Source organism: Mustelus asterias, chromosome 20 (genome assembly GCF_964213995.1).
Source record: "Mustelus asterias chromosome 20, sMusAst1.hap1.1, whole genome shotgun sequence".
NCBI lineage: Eukaryota > Metazoa > Chordata > Chondrichthyes > Carcharhiniformes > Triakidae > Mustelus > Mustelus asterias.
In genome coordinates, this window is record NC_135820.1 from 66213983 (window position 1) to 66233683 (window position 19701).

General features: G+C 43.6%; 1 protein-coding gene across 3 annotated transcripts in view; it reads left to right on the forward strand.

Annotated features, from left to right (window-relative positions):
• Positions 1 to 19701, forward strand: part of lama5 (laminin, alpha 5) — a 297320-nt gene that overhangs the window by 82049 nt on the left and 195570 nt on the right. For all 3 annotated transcript variants that reach the window (XM_078236714.1, XM_078236713.1, XM_078236712.1), the window contains exons 4-6: positions 13849 to 13967; positions 14441 to 14611; positions 16857 to 16954. In XM_078236714.1, the coding sequence (XP_078092840.1) occupies positions 13849 to 13967; positions 14441 to 14611; positions 16857 to 16954 (388 nt within the window). The remainder of the gene's footprint in view (positions 1 to 13848; positions 13968 to 14440; positions 14612 to 16856; positions 16955 to 19701) is intronic.

The following is a 19701-nucleotide window of genomic DNA, read 5'->3' on the forward strand; positions in this document are numbered from 1 at the left end:
CAAGGGATGTGACTGGGTTCTGGATTTGCAATTACTGAAGCAAGTGAGATTTAAGCATGTTACTTCTCACCTCGATTACATACATTCCTGTGAAACAGGTCAGAAGTAATATGTGGCTGCCCCGGAGGGGGGGAGGTGGGGGGGGGGGGGGGGGGGGGGGGGAGGTGGGGGGGGGGGGGGGGGGGGGGGGAGGGAGAGAGAGAGCCTTACTTTGTGTAGCAAAATCACTAACAATCGCTTTTGAATGCGTTTTACGTCATTGCACACAGTGACCAGAGCATTCCACTGCTCCCTCTCCATGATCCACGTTGTTCTAGTGCTTTACTTACACACGAATGCCAAGAGGCAATTTGTGTTGGAACGGAAGTTTTAATTTGCAGATGACTGATACTAATTACTCACATTTTATTTTACTGTTTTTGTGCTAGTATCGCTGTAGTGGCGTATGTAGAATGCAAGGGCTGAGTGCCAGTCTGCTTCCAGATAGAAAGGCCAGCCTGAAGCAATTGTAGACAATTGGACTTGAACGAAATGGATTGAAACCAAGAAGTCTATCAAGATTTAGAAAAAGCGAAGCAGCAATTGCAGGACTTTTTTAAACTGCTTTTTTAAAAACAAAATCATTCATGGTATTCAGATGCCACTGGCAAGATCAGCATTTATTGCCCATCTCTATACAACTGAGTGACTTGCTAGGCCATTTCAGAAGAGTCAGCCACATTGATTTGATTTATTATTGTCACGTCTATTAGTATACAATGAAAAGTATTGTTTCTTGTGCGCTATACAGACAAAGCATACCATTTGTAGAGAAGGAAAGGAGAGGGTGCAGAATGTAGTGCTACAGTCATAGCTAGGGTGTAGAGAAAGATCAACTTAATATGAGGTAGGTCCATTCAAAAGTCTGACGGCAGCAGGGTAGAAGCTGTTCTTGAGTCGCTTGGTACGTGACCTCAGACTTTTTTGTATCTTTTTCCCGACGGGAGAAGGTGGAAGAGAGAACATCCAGGGTGTGTGGGGTCCTTGATTGTGCTGGCTGTTTTGCCGAGGCAGCAGGAAGTGTAGACAGAGTCAATGGATGGGAGGCTGGTTTGCACGATGGACTGAGCTTCGTTCACAACCCTTTGTAGTTTCTTGGGGACTTGGACAGAGCTGGAGCCGTACCAAGCTGTGATACATCCAGAAAGGATACTTTCTGGAGTTGCACATACGTCAAACCTGGTAAAGGTGGCAGATTTCTTAAAGGACATTTGAAACCGATGGATTTTTAATGTCAATTTTGTGATTACCTGGTTACCTTCCTGATACTAATTGGCTTTTTATTCTTGATTTATTTAATGAACAGGAATTCCATTCAAGGCACTTTTGAATATTTGAATCTGAAAGAAAAACAGAAAATGTGCAGCTTTTGAAAGACAGACTTCGCTCAGCATTTTTTTTGTTCTTTCAGATGCTGATCGGTCTGCAAAGTATTTTCAGCATCTATCAGCCTTTCCCTTGAATATTTGACATTGACGGTTTTCATTTTATTTTAGGTTGTACACACTTAATGCATCATGCCAAGGACAAAGCTAATGAACTGTGAAATGTATTGTCACAAGCGGCTATTGGCTATTTGGGGCGGCACGGTGGCACAGTGGTTAGCACTGCTGCCTCACAGCGCCAGGGTCCCAGGTTCAATTCCGGCCTCGGGTCACTGTCTATGTGGCGTTTGCACATTCTCCCCGTGTTTGCGTGGGTTTCTTCGGGGTGTTCTGGTTTCCTCCCACAGTCCAAAGATGTGTGGTTAGGTGGATTGGCCATGCTAAATTGGGGGATTAGCAGGGCAAATGTGTGGGGTTACAGGAATAGGGCCTGGGTGGGAATGTGGTCAGTACAGACCCAATGGGTCAAATGGCCTCCTTCTGTACTGCAGGAATTCTATAATTCTAGTCGGGGGGGGGGGGGGGGAAGAGAGAAATGAGGTAATTACTCAGAAGAAAATGTTAAGTAGCTAACAAAAGAACAAGAAATGGGATTACATCAGCACAAGTATAATAGACTGAATGATCTTTCTTTGAATTTAGCTTTCTGAGTCCAAGTTTTCAAAAGAAGTCAATGACTCAGATGATGCCTGGTGCATAGTACAAGATCAACACTAGATATTGCCTCCGGTTCTGTGTCGCTTTCTAAAGTAGATTCCATGTCCACTATGATCTGGAGAAAAACCCAATGTTTGAACTTGTGCCAGACCATTTGTGGTTCACTCGATGTCCTTTGGGGATGAAAGCCTGTTCTAGTCTGGCCTTTATGCACCTGCAGTGCCACACCACATGGACTGCAGCAGTTCAAGAAGGTGGCCCAGCACCTTCTTTGGGCAACTAAGAACAGGCAAGTTTCAGTAAGAAGTGTGGAACTTCTTCATCTCTGCAAACGCAGAAACTGAGAGAGCAAGGTTACAGAAGTTAAGCTTGTAAGTTGAGACCAAGGTGTGAAGGCATTAGAGATGGTGCAGAAAGGATTTTCGATAATGATTCCAAGAATGAAGGACTTCAGTTGAGTGGATAGAGAGGTTGAGGCTCTGCTCCTTAAAGATGAGAACAATAAGAAGTATCACAACACTAGGTTAATGTCCAACAGGATTATTTGGAATTACAAGTTTTTGGAGCTCTGCTCCTTCATCAGGTGAGTGGTTGAAATAAATGTTGACTCACCTGATGAAGGAGCAGCACTCCAAAAGCTCATGATAAACCTGTTGGACTTTAACTTGGTGTTGTGAGACTTCTTACTGTGCTCACCCCAGTCCAACACCGTCATTTCCACACATGGTTAAAGGTGAGAAAGTCGAGAAGAGATTTGATGGAAGTGTTTGCAACTTTGAGGGACTTGGAAAAAGTATAGAATCATAGGATCCCTATAGTGCTAAGGAGGCCATTTGGTCCATTGAGTCTACACCGACTCTCTGAGAGACTATTTTACCCAGGTCCTCATCTCACATACTTGTAGTTCCGTACATTTATCATGGTTAATCTCATCTAATTTACATACTTTGGGACACTAAGGTGCAATTTAGCATGGCCAATCCACCTAACCTGCACATCTTTGGACTATGGGAGGAAATCGGAGCACCCGGAGGAAACCCACGCGGACACTGGGAGAACGTGCAAACTCTGCACAGTCAGTGACCCAAGGCCGGAACTGAAGCCGGGTCCCCGGCACTGTGAGGCAGCAGTGCTAACCTCTGTGCCACCGTGTCGCTGAGAAACTTCCCGATGGTGGAAGCATTGTGAACCAGTGGACACCGATTTAAGATTGGCCAAATAATCGACGACAACATGAGGGAGATTTTTTTTCTCACAACTATTGGAATGTGTTGACTGAGAATGTGGGTCATGGCAAATTTAATCAAAGGAGAATTGGACAATTATCTGAACAGAAAAGATTTTCATGATTACTGGGAGAGAGTGGGACTAGCTAAATAGCTCCTGCAGAGAGCCGGCACACATATAACAGGCTGAATGGCCTCCTTCTGTGCTATAGTCATTCTATACAAGTATGTACAAGTTTCTGCGAGACGAAGGTGGGCGAACCTTAAGCCAACTAGTCGAGATAAAGCTGTCAGCATGGGGAGTTATTCTAGCCAGGAGCAGCAGATTCCAGAGGAAAGGGTGGCACCAGTAGAGATAGTGGCTAATTAAACACTATCCTCCCTGAAGAAGGTGTGGCAACCAATTCATCTTTCTCAGCTTTTAACTACAGGGTCACAAGTTCCACAAACATACATTAAAAATGAGCAGATTTCTATGTTCAAATAATCCAGTGGCACTAGCTGTCAGCTCTCATACAAAAAGGGTGGTTACATGCAGACATGAAAAAATATGTTTGTTTTGTCTTTTTAGGTGAGTTTTTAGATTGAAACTTCTCAAGTGCTTGCCACCATAATCGAGGAGTACATTTGCACTTGTTGCTGTGATCTCAAGCAGGCCTTTATTTATTAATGTGTCACCAGAGGGTTGACTGACAGCTGTGAGAGCGTCTTGTGACTGGAATGTGTTGATGAGAAGCAGCTTCGAATGCTTTCACTATCAGTCTTCTCTCGCCGCTTCTGTCATGGGTGGGCCTCACGCTAAGGCTTGCCATCCACCAACTGCCCAAATTAAACATTCAACTTCAGCTCTTGTACTCTGATAACTGGCTGCCTTGTTTAATAGTCGTGCAAAATGTAGCGGTGAAAGCCCCATCTTGGCAGCTGACAACTTAGTGAATGTTGCATCTGCTGCAGTGTAAGTCTTTGGTCACAATGGCAGCTGTGGGCACTGAGTTACAGCAGGCGGTTCTTGTCTCTTGCTAAAAGAGTGGCGAGAGCCCTTCAGGAAGAAATCTAATTTGAGCTCATTTATCCCATGTACGGATTTATCCTGTCCAAATAATATTGGATCAAAGGAAGATATCCTTACTAAATGCTTTCTTCAGCTCAATGCGCAGGCTAAGTGGACAAAGAAGCTGGCAGTGTTGCTCATGTTCACCATTTGTGAATAAATCAGTTTTAACTATTGCTTTCATCATTGAATCCCTACAATCCAGAAGAGGCCATTCAGCCCATTGAGTCTGCATCGACTCTCTATGACAGAGTATTTTACCCAGGCCCTCTCCCCCACCCTATTTTATAAACCAAAACATGGCTAATCCATCTAATATGCACATTATTAGACACTAAGGGGCGATTTAGCATGGCCAATCCACCTAACCCACACGTCTTTGGACGCTAAGGGGCGATTTAGAATGGCCAATCCACCTAACATGCACATCTTTGGCCACTAAGGGGCGAATTAGCATGGCCAATCCACCTAACATGCACATCTTTGGCCACTAAGGGGTGAATTAGCATGGCCAATCCACCTGACATGCATATCTTTGGACATAAGGGGAGATTTAGCATGGCCAATCCACCTAACATGCTCATCTTTGGACTATGGGAGTAAACCAGAGCACCCAGAGGAAACCCACGCAGACACGGAGAATGTGCAAACTCCACACAGAGAGTGACCCAAGGCTGGAATTGAATTGGGGTCCCTGGAGCTGTGAGTTAGCAGTGCTAACCATTGTGCCACCATGCTGCGCTTAATGCTCAGAGTACATGGGCATAGAGGAGAAAGATGTGTCTTTCCCTTTTGTCAGTATGATCATTCAGATTAAAACTGCACAAAACCAACAATTATTAATGAAGCTACTCAGTTGGATCAAAAATGGTCCTGACAGATGGTTTAAACATTAATAACTGAGGGGTTGGGACTTCTATACCCTAGAGAGCTGAGGATTGAGTGTATTCAGGATTGAGATGGATAGAGTTTTGTGCGCGGAGGGCACCGAGGGATATCGGGATAGGGCAGGAATGTGGGGTTGAACTTGAGGATCTATCTTATTAAATGGTGGAGCAGGCTCGAGGGACATTCTGGTCTCTTCCTGCTCCTGTTATATTCAGATGCCTAAATGCTTCAAGTGGATTTTCTACTGTGTACAGGTAGTTTCTGTATTCATTGGGTTTCTCCATCTTAAATCATTTTGAGGCAGTCATTTGTGGTTTCTAGTTGTGTATTAGATGGGACAAGAATCCTTGAAGTAAATGATGTTCATTTTTGTTTATTTTTCATTTTAATGGCTTGAACTTTTGGTTCGGTGGACAGCTGACCAAATGCTATTGGCTATTTGAAGCCTCCACCCAAGGTCTGATTTTAGACAGGAAAAACAGCAGTCACCAAAGTTAGAATTGACTACATGCTGCTGCCAGAAATATGGTGCTTTCCTAATCATTAACCTGCAAGCTGAGAAGGAATTATGAGGGCAGATGAGGTAGATTTTAGGAAGTGTCATAAATATATCGGAATATTTATGCGGGGATGCAGAGGCGTTGTGGTATTGTTGTTGGACTAGTAATCCAGAGACCCTGGGTAATGCTCTAGGGTTCGAATCCCACCATGACTTTACCTGGTCTTTCTCTGATATCAGGTGGTCAGAAATAACATTGAAAGTCTTCACCTTCAAACAACTTTTTGATTTGATTTATTACTGTCACATTAGTATGCAGTGAAAAGTATTGTTTCTTGCGTGTTATACAGACAAAGCATACTGTATATAGGGAAGGAAAGGAGAGAGTGCAGAATGTAGTGTTACAGTCATAGCTAGGGTGTAGAGAAAGATCAACTTAATGCGAGGTAGGTCCATTCAAAAGTCCGATGGCAGCAGGGAAAAAGCTGTTTTTGAGTCGGTTGGTTCGTGTCCTCAGACTTTTGTATCTTTTTCCCGACGGAAGAAGGTGGAAGAGAGAATGTCCGGGGTGCGTGGAGTCCTTGATTATGCCGGCTGCTTTTCTGAGGCAGCGGGAAATGTAGAAAGTGTCAATGAAAGGGAGACTGGTTTGAGTGATGTACTGGGCTTCGTTCACAACCCTTTGTAGTTTCTTGTGGTCTTGGACAGCGCAGGAGCCATACCAAGCTGTGATACAACCAGAAAGAATGCTTTCTATGTTGCACTTGTAAAAATTGTTGAGTCGTAGCGGACATACCAAATTTTCTTAGTCTTCTGAGAAAGACGTTGATGCACTTACTTAACTATAGTGTCGGCGTGGGGGGACCCAGGACAGGATGTTGGTGATCTGGACACCGAAAAACTTGAAGCTCTCGACCATTTCTACTTCATCCCTGTTGATGTAGACAGGGGCACATTCTCCACTACGCTTCCTGAAGTCGATTACTATCTCCTTCGTTTTGTTGACATTGAGGGAGAGATTATTAATTGCCAGAACATGAACAGAGTGCTGTTAGTTTATTTGTTGCTCTAGTGCTTTGGAAATCAGCCTTGCCATGCAAAAATCAAATGATAGCTTGAAGCTGTTGTTGCTGTGCTGTGTGGTGTAAAGTTAGCATGAAAGCTGTCTCTGGGGCAATGTTTTGTTTGTATTGCGGTTAACCACCTCACCAAGAACATTCCCTAGTCTTGTGCTGCTAAAGGGGTACATTTGATCTCACCAGCGTGGAAAGAAACTGGAGGCTTGAGGTTTGATGATTGTTTTTGCAACCCTGTCCCTGATTTTGCTCCTCATTGACTGTAATGGGGAGAAAAATTGGGAGTGGAGGGGCGGCACAGTGGTTAGCACTGCTGCCTCACAGCGCCAGGGACCCGGGTTCGATTCTCAGCTCGTGTCACTGTCTGTGTGGAGTTTGCACATTCTCCTCGTGTCTGCGTGGGTTTGCTCCGGTTTTCTCCCACACTCCAAAGATGTGTGGGTTAGATGGATTGGTCATGCTTAATTCCCCCTTAATGTCAGGGGGATTAGTGGGGTAAATACATGGGGTTACGGGGATAGGGCCTGGGTGGGATTGTGGTCAGTGCAGGCTCAATGGACCTTCTGCACTGTAGGATTCTATGATTCTAAAATGTGGCTCTGTCCTGTCTATCTGGTAGATTAGATTTTTCAAATATTATCCCACCCCCCAAGAATCCATGATGCAATGCGAGATCAAGCTTTGCTCTGATTTTTCTATTTATTCCATCATGGGATGTGGTTGCCTCTGGCTTGGCCAATGTTTATTGCCCATCCCTGAGTCCCTGAGGGCATTGTTTCGAACAGTCAAAACCACATTGCCGTGGTTCTGAGTCACACGTAGACTAGATCAGATAAATACGGCAGGTCTCCTTCCCTAAATGACATTGGCGAACCAGATGGGTTTTTCTGACAATCGTTTCATGGTTAGACTTTTAATTCCAGATTTTTACTGAATTTAAATTTTACGATCTCCCGTGGTGAGTTTCGGATCCGGGTCGCTAGAGCATTACCCTGCGTCTCTGGATTACCAGTCCAGCGACAGTATCATAACGCCACTGCTTTCCCATTATATATATTCTGATATATTTAAGACACTTCCTAAAATCTACCTGTTTGGCCAAACTATTGGTCACAATTCCTTCTCCTCATTGTGCTGAGTTTTGTTCACTAACATTGCTGTGAAGTGTCTTGAGACTTTTAACTATGTTAAAGGTGCTGTGTAGATCATAGAAATCACAGAAACTCTACAATGCAGAAAGAGGCCATTCGGCCCATCGAGACTGCACCGACAACAATCCCAACCAGGCCTTATCCTCGTATCCCTACATATTTACCTGCTAACCTACGCATCGCGGGACACCTAAGGGGCAATTTAGCATGGCCAATCAACCTAACCCGCGCACCTTTGGACTGTGAGAGGAAACCGGAGCTCCCGGAGGAAACCCACGCAGACACGGGGAGAATGTGCAAACTCCACACAGACAGTGACCCGAAGCCGGGAATTGAACCAAGGTCCCTGGAGGTATGAAGCAGCAGTGCTAACCACTGTGCTACCGTGTCGCTGATATAAGTTGTTGCCTTTTGGTGCCTGGTAAAGAACAGGGTGTTTCAGTTTATTTAGTTGCTTTAGCAGTTCAGCATGAATATTAAATGCAGGAACAGGAACTGGCCTTTTGGGATGGAGTTTACTGAAGGATAACTAACTCCCCAAGGAAATGGGTGGCCGGGCTAATTAAGTGTTATTGGTTTCTCTGTTTATCCTGCTGGAGCATCTTTACCAGCCTGAGGAACATCACGTGTGTACCAAATGTTGTGCTTTTCCCCTGTTTTGCTGAAATGTTTCTCCTTATAATTATCAAAATACCAACTTCATTCAAAACAAAAATACTGTGCAAACATCATGGCAATTTCTCAGTGTGGGATTTTCCAGTCCCGTCCGCCCCAGAATTGGAAATTTCCACCCGAGGTCTGATTGTCCATTGAATTTTCCATCCGGCCCATGACGATTCCTGCGGTGCGTGGGACTGGAAGATTTAGGCCCCAGTGCTGGTAGAAGTTGGTTGATTTTGACCAGTGCAAGGATTTTCTCTCGAACATTGAGTTTCATCCCCTCATCTCTAGTACTATCCATAATAAGAAGTCTCATAACACCAGGTTAAAGTCCAACAGGTTTATTTGGCAGCACTAGCTTTCGGAGCCCCAAGCCCCTTCTTCAGGTGTGTGAGGACTCGTCCGAGATACGAGTCCTCACTCACCTGAAGAAGGGGCATGGGGCTCCGAAGGCTCGTGCTGCCAAATAAACCTGTTGGACTTTAACCTGGTGTTATGAGACTTCTTACTGTGCCTACCCCAGTCCAATGCTGGCATCTCCACATCATGACTATCAATAATCACAGTGAAGCTAAATAGTTGAACCTAGGGCATGTGAAGATTCATTATATACACGCTTAATACATTCATGTAAAATTCATGAGATCAATTCCCTTAACAAAGACATTATGACTTAAAATAGTGGATGTCAGCATTCAGTATGAACACTAAGATGGGTATTTTACACTCTGTCCAGTGAGATCAGGATGGGTGAACAGTTGAATTGGAACGACTGAAGTGTTCACCTTCTACCCACTCATCTGCAGTTTTAACATGCCTGATTTTTCACACCGATGAGATGCTCAGCTGAGTTAGGTGGGAGCCTGGAACAATTCTGCACATTGTGGTGTTACTGTCTCAATAGAATCCTGACACCATTCTCCCGTGGATCATCATTCGCAGCCAGCCTTCTGACAGCTCAGTCAGAGGACGAAATAAATCTGTCAGAAAAGTTTTTTTTAAAACTTGCTTTGGTCAGACCAGAAGAAAAGTGCAGACCATCTTGTTTTGGACTCCTAACCCCCTCACCCCTGGGGTAAACCACTGGCTCCCCAGAACCTCCCTCTCCTTCCTTTCCCTTTCTAGCCCTCTTCCCTCCCATCCTTACCTCTAGCATCCTTTTTAGCTCCAGGCCATGTGACTTAACCTGGAAGCTTTGGTGTGGAGGCCAGCCAGCCGCATTTTCATTAGGCCCGGTTGCCAAGGTGGGACAGGCTTCCTGCTGCCGTTCATGGACAGTTGATTGTGATGTTGCTTTTCTGTTTGGGAGCTAAAATTCCCATCTTAACGATTGCACACAAATCTTTATCCATTGTCATCTCAAAGCCTAGGGTTTCCAGATCATTTGCAATGACGGCTATAGAATTCAAATTCATAGAAATGTATTCAAGAGGCGGCAGAATATAACACTTGGAGTGAATGGGATCAAAGGTTATGGGGTAAAAGCAGGATTAGGCTATTGAGTTGGATGATCAGCCATGATCGTAATGAATGGCGGAGCAGGCTCGAAGGGCCAAATGGCCGCCTCCTGCTCCTATCTTCTATGTTTCTATGATCTATTCGGTTGATGGGGCTCTTTTAGATGATGAGCTATGTCGTCTTTTTTTATATATTAAGTCTGAACGGCACAGTGATGCATTCTTCAAAGCTTTGCAGATGTTTCTATAATACAGATGTGTCATATCTGGTTTCATAATGCTTACTGAAATGCATTGGGATATTTTATTACATTAATGATGCTAAAAACAAATATAAATTGTTGTTGTATAAAACTGCAATACCAAAAGCTGAATTCCAATGATAGAAAACCTTAAATGCCCTCCTAATAAAGCACTTTATTATTCACACTATAGGGGAGGCGATGGTCTAGTGGTGTTATCGCTAGATCTATTAATCCAGAAACTCAGCTAATGTTCTGGGGACCCGGGTTTGAATCCCGCCACGGCAGATGGTGGAATTTGAATTCAATAAAAAATATCTGGAATTAAGAATCTACTGATGACCATGAAACCATTGTCGATTGTCAGAAAAAACCCATCTGGTTCATTCATGTCCTTTCGGGAAGGAAATCTGCTGTCCTTACATGGTCTGGCCTACATGTGACTTCAGAGCCACAGCAATGTGGTTGACTCTCAACTGCCCTCCAAGGGCAACTCGGGATGGGCAATAGTTGCTGGCCAGCCAGCGATGCCCATGTCCTACGAATTAATAAGAAAAATTATACAGCTAGGAAGTTCTGTGCTTTTTTTGCTTTGAGAAGTCAGAGAAAGGAAGAATTTCTTGTCGAGAAGCTTAGAAATTAATGTTGTTTTTCAGATAAAATAGCGAAAGGTTGCCTTGCACATCTGTCCTCCCAGCTGTCCTGGCTGAGTGATTTCTCTATAACTGGTGAAGCTTGCTGCAAGCACCACATTCCTATCAGCTGTTGCTCTTTCCACACTCCTCCAGCATTGCGTAGTCAAATGGCAACTTTCCCTCCTAACTTCAACTGCAGGCCAGGCTGATTTTAAAATTAACAGGCCGCCCAGCAGTATAGATAGGGAGGGAGCTGAATCTTTAAATCAGGAGAGAGGGAGCATTGCCAAGTGGAAAAGGAATCTGTTAATCGAAATGAGAAGGAGCAGGGAGGAAACTGCATTGGGGGTGTTGGCTGACTTAAAGGTGAAGACATTGCCAGTTTTGAAATGTTACCTTAAGCCTCTCAGTCATTACGTGGGGATGAAGATAAATGTTTGGGGGAGGGGATCATTTTATACACCGATATCTGATGACAGATTACTCTGACACGTTCAGTGGGTCTTGCACAGCTTTTGAAATCTATTTGGCAACACTTGACATTAGAAATCTATGTCTAAGCATTTAAACATTGTGAGACAACCTTTTAAATACTACAAAATACAGAAAATGTTTTTTTAAAAAAGATCTATTTCTTGGGGTGCTTATTTTAAACTGAAGTCCAATTAGCCAACACCAAAAGTTGGCTGTGTCCGCAGTGTTATGCAGTTAGTAGTAATTGGTGCAAATATCAGATTTTTTTTAGGTGCTGGTAATTTTTTAAAAATTGTGCCTTATAAAACTAACCACATCTTTGTAGATTCACTCATTAGTGTGTCTGTGAAGCTGGGGTTGGTTGAGAGGACGACTTTGTATAGGGATTTTCAAAATCATGAGAGGTCGGGACAGATTAGATAGGAAGAAACTGTTACCTTTGGCAGAAGGGTCGAGAACCTGGGAGGAGACCAATTTAGGATGGTTGGAGTGAAACTAGCCACGTTGCTCTTGTAGAGAACCAGTACAGACAACATTCTACTTCTGCAATTTTAACTGCATCATCAATGAGTGGTTCATCGTGTTCCTGCCTCGTAGATGAGTCTGTCCACATATAGTTCGGGAGAACGTTAATTAGAACTAATTAGTAAAAATGTAATCTGGATTCAATCCAGACAGCTCTCTTTCTCGAGGGGATAGCAATTTCCAGTCCTTTGCACCATGCATGGGAAGGTTTAAAGTTTTCCATCCCCATGCATAGAATCATAGAATCCTACAGTGCAGAAGGAGGCCATTCGGCCCATCGAGTCTGCACTGACCACAAGCCCACCCAGGCCCTTTCCCCATAATCCCATGCATTTACCCTAGCTCGTCTCCCTGACACTAAGGGTCAATTTAGCATGGCCAATCAACCTAACCTGAACATCTTTGCACTGTGGGAGGAAACCGGGGCACCCGGAAGAAACCCACGCAGACACAGGGAGAATGTGCAAACTCTGCACAGACAGTGACCCAAGCTGGGAATTGAACCCAGGTCCCTGACGCTGTGAGACAGCAGTGCTAATCACTGTGCTACCGTGCAGCCCTATGACCAGTGTTGCTTGACCAGTGTTGCTTTGAGATTAGCTGTCAGCTGTCGAGAGTTCACAGCCACGTGGGTTGAAGGTGCTTTTACACTAGTGGTACGTCTGCTGACCGGGGTGGCACGGTGGCACAGTGGTTAGCACTGTTGCCTCACAGCGCCAGGGACCTGGGTTCAATTCTGGCCTCGGGTCACTGTCTGTGTGGTGTTTGCACAATCTCCCCGTGTCTGTGTGGGTTTCCTCCGGGTGCTCCGGTTTCCTCCCACAGTCTAAAGATGTGCGGGTTAGGTTGATTGGCCATGGCAAATTGCCCCTAGTGTCAGGGGGATTAGCAGGATAAATGCATGGGTTGTGGGAATAGAGCCTGGGTGCGATTGTGGTCGGTGCAATGGGCCGAATAGCCTCCTTCTGCACTATAGGGATTCTATGACTGACGCTGTCCCTGCATTCATGGTGTAAATATGCGCAGAATCAATCTCATTGTAAGCTCGGGAATTTGTGAGTTTGTAAACAGCAAGTACAGGTAATTAGTGCCGTGCTTTTCTATCCCCACTCTGTGTGTTATACTGCAGACAGAAAGGGCAAAAGAATGAGATGCACAAAAATTACTCTTTCAAAAGGATTTCTTAACCTGCCTGGCATGTTGAGCTCTTCACCACAGGGATACGCCTGAGATGAGAACTTAGCAGGTTTTTAAAATTCATTCTTTCATGGGATGTGTGCATCACAGGCTTGGCCAGTGTTTATTGCCCATTCCGAACTGCCTTCAAGGAAGTGGCAGTGAGCCGTCGCCTTGAACCACTCCTTGTGGTGTACATCCACAGTGCTGTTAGGAAGGGACTTCACGATTTTGACCCAGTGACAGTGAGGGAATGGGTAATAATGGACACAAGTTCACATCCCACCACCCTTCAGGTCTGCGGGAACATGGCAATGCCCTGCATTCTCCAGATTCCGATCAGTCCAGGATAAGTACATGACTTTGCTCTTCTTGAGGGAGGTGATTTCTACAATACAGATATTAAACCAACCAACCAATCCTTCATCTTAACTCGAGCTCCTACCATTTCTAGTACAGATAGAGCTTTCATCTTATGTTTATAGTCTCTTAACTATCTTTTAACCTGCAAGACTTCTTTCCAATTTATCGATAATGGAGAAAATGTTTGGAAATTCTTCTTCATGTTTTGCTGATTTGCTTGATTTATGTCCCTATTAGGGTTGGTTTTACTAATTAGATAATCAACTCTTAAATTAAATTCTCTTAACTGTATAACAAGCTACCCATCTACCTACATTTGCTGTCATCAATTCTTTGTTCTTCAGCTTCCAAAAGAGATTGCATTGAGAAATTTGGGCCAAAGTCAGTTGAACGCATTATAAAGGATGATGATGCTATCTGTACCACTGAGTATTCACGTATTGTGCCTCTGGAAAATGGAGAGGTAAGTGTAAAATAATTACAACTAAGTTACTGGATTTATGCTTTACTGCTCTGAAGTTCCAATATTTCACATACTTCATTCACTAAGAATGTTACAAAGTTTTGTACAATTTTTAGTTTGGGTTGTATTGCCAAACACATTTAAGACATTTTTAAGTTACAACGGGCGCCATCTGGTAAGATCGAATTAGATAATCAAATATCCTATGATGGAGTCTGATTGTTTGAAGTACTTCTAACTAGGAGGCTGATGGAGTATCCAGATGAGTTTTTAAATAGAGTATATATTAATATTAGTCACTTGATACTACAGAACTTGAATATTACTCAGTATATATGTTCTTTTGTCCAAGTTGATGATTTACCCTCAATGACTGTCTCGCCACTATTAATAGGTGCTGAAGATGTATTGAATAAATGGTGAATCAAACTTTGCCATGCTGGTTAACTAACTTCCCTGGGTTCCAATTTTAGATTGTGGTTTCTTTGGTAAATGGACGACCAGGAGCCATGAACTTCTCCTATTCTCCTGTCCTTCGTGACTTCACCAAAGCTACTAATATCCGACTGCGGTTCCTCCGAACAAACACCCTCCTGGGACATTTGATGGGCAAGGCCTTGCGGGACCCCACAGTCACACGACGGGTGAGTGCTGACCGTACATCTGACTGTGTGTTTAATTTAGATATATCTGCCTTAACAATATCTGTAGTCTTGATGGCTGAGTTGGCATCTCAGCCCCTGAATTGTAAAGACCAGAATGGTCTCAGCTTTGACCATATCACCAAACTGAGTTAGTCAATCTCCACTAGGGATGTTAGTTGGGAAAGTACAGGGTGCTCAAGAACTTAGAAAATAGGAGTGATGATATGCCATTCAGTCCCTTCAGCCTGCTCTGTCATTCAGCAAGATCATGGCTGATCTGATCATGGCCTGACCTTCACTTTTCTGCCGACACTCCATAACGCTCAACTCCCATCAGATCAAATATCTGTTGAGCTCCACATATTCAATGATCCAGCCTCCACGGATCTCTGGGGTGGAAAATTCCAAAGATTTGCAATTCCCTGGGAGAAGAAATTTCTCCTCATCTCCATCTCCATCTGAAACTGTGCCCCTTAATTCTAGATTCCCCCACGAGGGGCAATGTTTATTCAGTATCTAACCTGTCAAGCCCCCTTCAGAATCTTACGTGTTTCAATAAATTCTGTATACTGGATAGGGCATTCTACATTTGCCACGTTCAGTTTGCTTCTTGTGTGTGCAATAGTGTTCCCAATAGACCCCCCATCAATTTCATATAGTTCATTGTGTTGGGTTCTCCTATACATTTCCCAGTAATGTAATTGCAATGCATTTGCTTTAGAGTTATGTTTTATAGATTTACAGCACAAAAGTTGTATAAATTCTGAATTCTGGGGGAGGCGATGGCCCAGTGGTACCAACGCGAGACTATTAATCCAGAAACTCAGTTAATGTTCTGGTGACCCAGGTTCAAATCCCACTACGGCAGATGGTAGAATTTGAATTCAATAAAAAAAACCTGGAATTAAAAGTCTAATGATGACCATGAAACTAGTGTCGATTGTTGGAAAAACCCATCTGGGTCACTAATGTCCTTTAGGGAAGGAAATCTGCCATCCTTACCTGGTCTGGCCGACATGTGACTCCAGAGCCACAGCAATGTGGTTCATTCTCAACTGCCCTCCAAGGGTAACTAGGGATGGGCAATAAATGCTGGCCAGCCAACGACACCCGTGTCCCATGAATGAATTAAAAAACATTCTGAATTGAACATAACTAAACTGACCAAGATATCTCCATTTCTCACTGTGAATCTTGGCCACAGCAGTAGCACCCGTTAATCTACATCAGTGAGTTCTTATTGTTTGCTGCTCTTCATAGATGTGGGAATCTGCACAAAGGTTTTCAAATTTTATTATAAGGGTATCCATAACAAAGAGCGTGAGCATTTCTGAGTAATTTCATCTTCTAACGGAGTACATCATTTATCCCAACACTTGAACTTGACAGTTTGTAACTTTGGTGTCATATTTGATGCTGAGTTGAGTTTCTGTCCTCCTATCCATGCCATCCCTAATACTCCCTCTTTCTACTTCCACATCTTCATTCGACTCTATCCCACCCTCAACTCATCTGCTGCTGAAACCCAAATCTCTTTGTCACTTCTAGGCTATATTAGCTCTGGCTGACTTCCAGTGTTCTACCCTCTAAACTTGAGGCCACCCAAAACACTGCTATCTGTGTCCTTACTCATACCAAGTCCCTATCACCTGTGTACTCGTTATCCTATATTGTGTCTGGTTAAGTAAAACTGTGATTTTCAAAAATCTGATTTTTTTTTTCCCCAAATCAATCCTCCTCATCTCTATAACCTCCTCCAGCCCTACAACCCCCTGAGATGTCTGTGTTCATCTAATTCTGATTTAGTTTAATTTTAATTGTTCCACGATTAGTGGCCATGTCTTCAGTTGCCAAGGAACTAAGCTCTGGAATTCCCTCCCTGCCTCTCTAACACACTTTCCTCATCATTCCTTCAAAGCTAATTCTTTGACCAAGCTTTCGGTCATGTGCTGTAATATGTAGCTCAGTTAAATTTTATTTATAATGCTAACATGAAGTGTCTCGGGATATTCCATTATCTTAATGCTGTGATTTAAACACGAGTTGTTGTCATTGATCCCTTCTCTGTTATAAAAAGGCATGCATTGATGTGATCCGCCTCTGCCAACTGAACTGGTGAGTTTTACGTAGTTTGTGTCAGTAAACACAGATGTATTTGCCAGGAGCCAAGTTATCTTTTCCATGAAGTGAAATACTGTGATCAAGTATCCGATCTCTGAACAAAGAATGCTCTTTTTTCTTTCAGTATTACTACAGTATCAAGGACATCAGTATTGGCGGGCGTTGTGTGTGTAATGGTCATGCAGATGTTTGTGATGCAAAAGATCTTTCTAATCCGTATCGGTGAGTATTACATCATGTGCTCCACCCTGTTTAGAGAACTACAGTTGTTGCCTAATAATAGTTAAAAACGAAATGCTATTTCTCTGAATATTTTCTGTGCTAATTTTTTGAATGACGAAAGAGGAGTTAAAATCAGAAAATATTTTTATTCCAGTGTTGAGCTTACTACTACTGTTAAGCACAGGATCATGCTTCACTCCCTTTGTACTCCTGAACGCTTTGTATCATTTTGGGGTACATTGCCTCTTGTGGTACAAGGCCACCAATACATTGTTTTAAATGATTGTCTGGGAGTGTATTTTTAAACAATGGCAGACAGTGATTTTCACTGGGATCTGCATGTTTTCTTGTAAGGAACACTGAATAAAGGGATAAACTATTTCCTCTGGTGAGGGTAATAACCAAGAGTTCGGCTATTCTGGAATGATGTCAGGAAGTGCTTCTTATGAGTGGTAGTGGAAATATGGAACCCGTTCCCCAAATCATTGATGATTCTAGGTCAATTACAAAATTTCAAAATTGAGCTTGATAGATTTCTGTTAGAACACAACAACATTGTGGGAGTTGAGTGTTTGGAACCAGGGCTGATAAATGGAGTTCATGGAGATCAGTCATAGAATCCTACAGTGCAGAAGGAAGCCAACCACAATCCCGCCCAGGCCCTATCCACATAACCCCTTGCATTTACCCTAGCTAGTCCCCCTGACACTAAGGGTCAATTTAGCATGGCCAATCCACCTAACCCGCACATCTTTGGACTGTGGGAGGAAACCGGAGCACCCAGAGGAAACCCACGCAAACACGGGGAGATTGTGCAAACTCCACACAGACGATGACCCAAGCGGAAATCGAACCAGGGTCCTTGGCGCTCTGAGGCAGCAGTGCTAACCACTGTGCCACCGTGCCACCCCAAAATGATGACCAGTCATGATCAAATTGAATGGTGGAACAGGCTCAAGGAGCTGAACAGCATACTCCTGTTCCAATGAGCAGGACTGAGGAACTCTGGCTGATTGGTTACTTTGTACTTGGCTCTGGGGCATTGAGAGTCATTGCGGTATTCTTCTCCACACCCACTCCCCCCCCAACCCCCCACCCCCAAACTTTCTGCACTCAAGCCATGGATGAGATGGGCAAAGGACAGTACAGTACAGCACAGGAAACAGGCCCTTCGGCCCTCCAAGCCTGTGCCGCTCATTGGTCCAACTAGACCATCCGTTTGTATCCCTCCATTCCCAGACTGCTCATGTGACTATCCAGGTAAGTCTTAAACGATGCCAAAGAAACGATGCTAATTTGTGATTTGCCAGGGTTACCTCCAACCCCCACCGCCCCTTTTAAAACATTTCTCCTACCAAATGCTGTTGCTTGAAATTCAAGAATAAACAAAATGCCTATTTCTGGAACTTTGAGAAAGTGGGCGGAGGGGACAGGAGGGAGAACACATCTTGTTAAGCATCAAAAGGCATCTCGGAGAAGAGAAATTGGAGGTGAGCGGGGGCAGTAATTTGACTTGGGGAGCTGACTGGTACTGACGGATAAATATTGTCCATGAGCAGCCAAACTCTTCTTTCACAACATTAACTTGAACCTTTATTGAATGAAACTATGATGCATAAAATCATAGAAGCTTACAGGGCATTGTGATTTTGCTGACTATTTGAACAAGCTGTTCTGTTTTAATTGAATGATTCATTCCCTCCGCCCCAATTGACTATACTACATACATTACTCATTTATTTAGTTCCTTTAAAAAGTCAAGCCCAGGGTGGTTTGCGAGAAGCAGTGTGATGGCTGAATGCTTTACTTGGAGCTATTGTTTATGTTGACTGAATGAATCAAACATCCGTTTTATTCCATGGAAGTCGAGGCCTTTTTCTCCGTGATCAAATGCTGTTCCTTTTCTTCTCTCCATGCAAAGAGGAAATAATTCTACGTTTTAGAAAACAAGCCACACTTTTTTTTTTCTTCAGTAGCTTAGTTAGGGTTTGGTGTGTCGATGCGATGGAAAGGAGCTGCAGTGTTCGCAGTTGCGAGATCTTTGACGCTGCTTTGTCTTGCCGAGGCTTGAAAGCCTCCGAATCGTTTAACCAGACTGGCAGGAACCCAACGAAGGCGTTAATGTACCAGTGGGAGGGAAAGCTAAGCCCCCCATTCAGAGCAAGCTGTATTCTCACCCGTCGTTTATCTGTTCTTGTGGTTAGATGATGGTTTCTGTCTCTCCTCCAAAATGTCAACGGAACATTTAGAGTCCAGGCATGGTGACCTTGTTGCATTCAATTGCACAAAACCAACTTTTCAATCATTTTCCAAATAAACCTCTGCGGCTCGTTGCTTAGAAATTGCTGAGACTTATTCAGCAGGAAAACTGGGGCAAATGCCAAACACAGCGTCTTAATTATTTGCAGTTGACTTCACTCCCTCTGAAAAGAGCCTAATTGTTACACTAACCTCCGGCAAATGTCGTATTAAACTATCTAACACACGGTCACAGATGAATACTCTTTGAGTGACGATGATGTTAGGTAGGGTTTTGTGAGCCAGTGTTGGGATTTTCAGTTTGGCTCGAGAATTTCTCCATTCCTCAAAATGCAAAGTGCAGCCAAACCATCAAGAATGATCTTGCTAAAGCCAGTGCTGTGCGTAACACTTCACTTTTACTTCCTTAATCAGAGTGGTTGAATTTTCAAATTCTCTGAGCAAAAATGTTCCATCTCTTTGATGTAAAGTGTTGGAGTCAGCCTCGA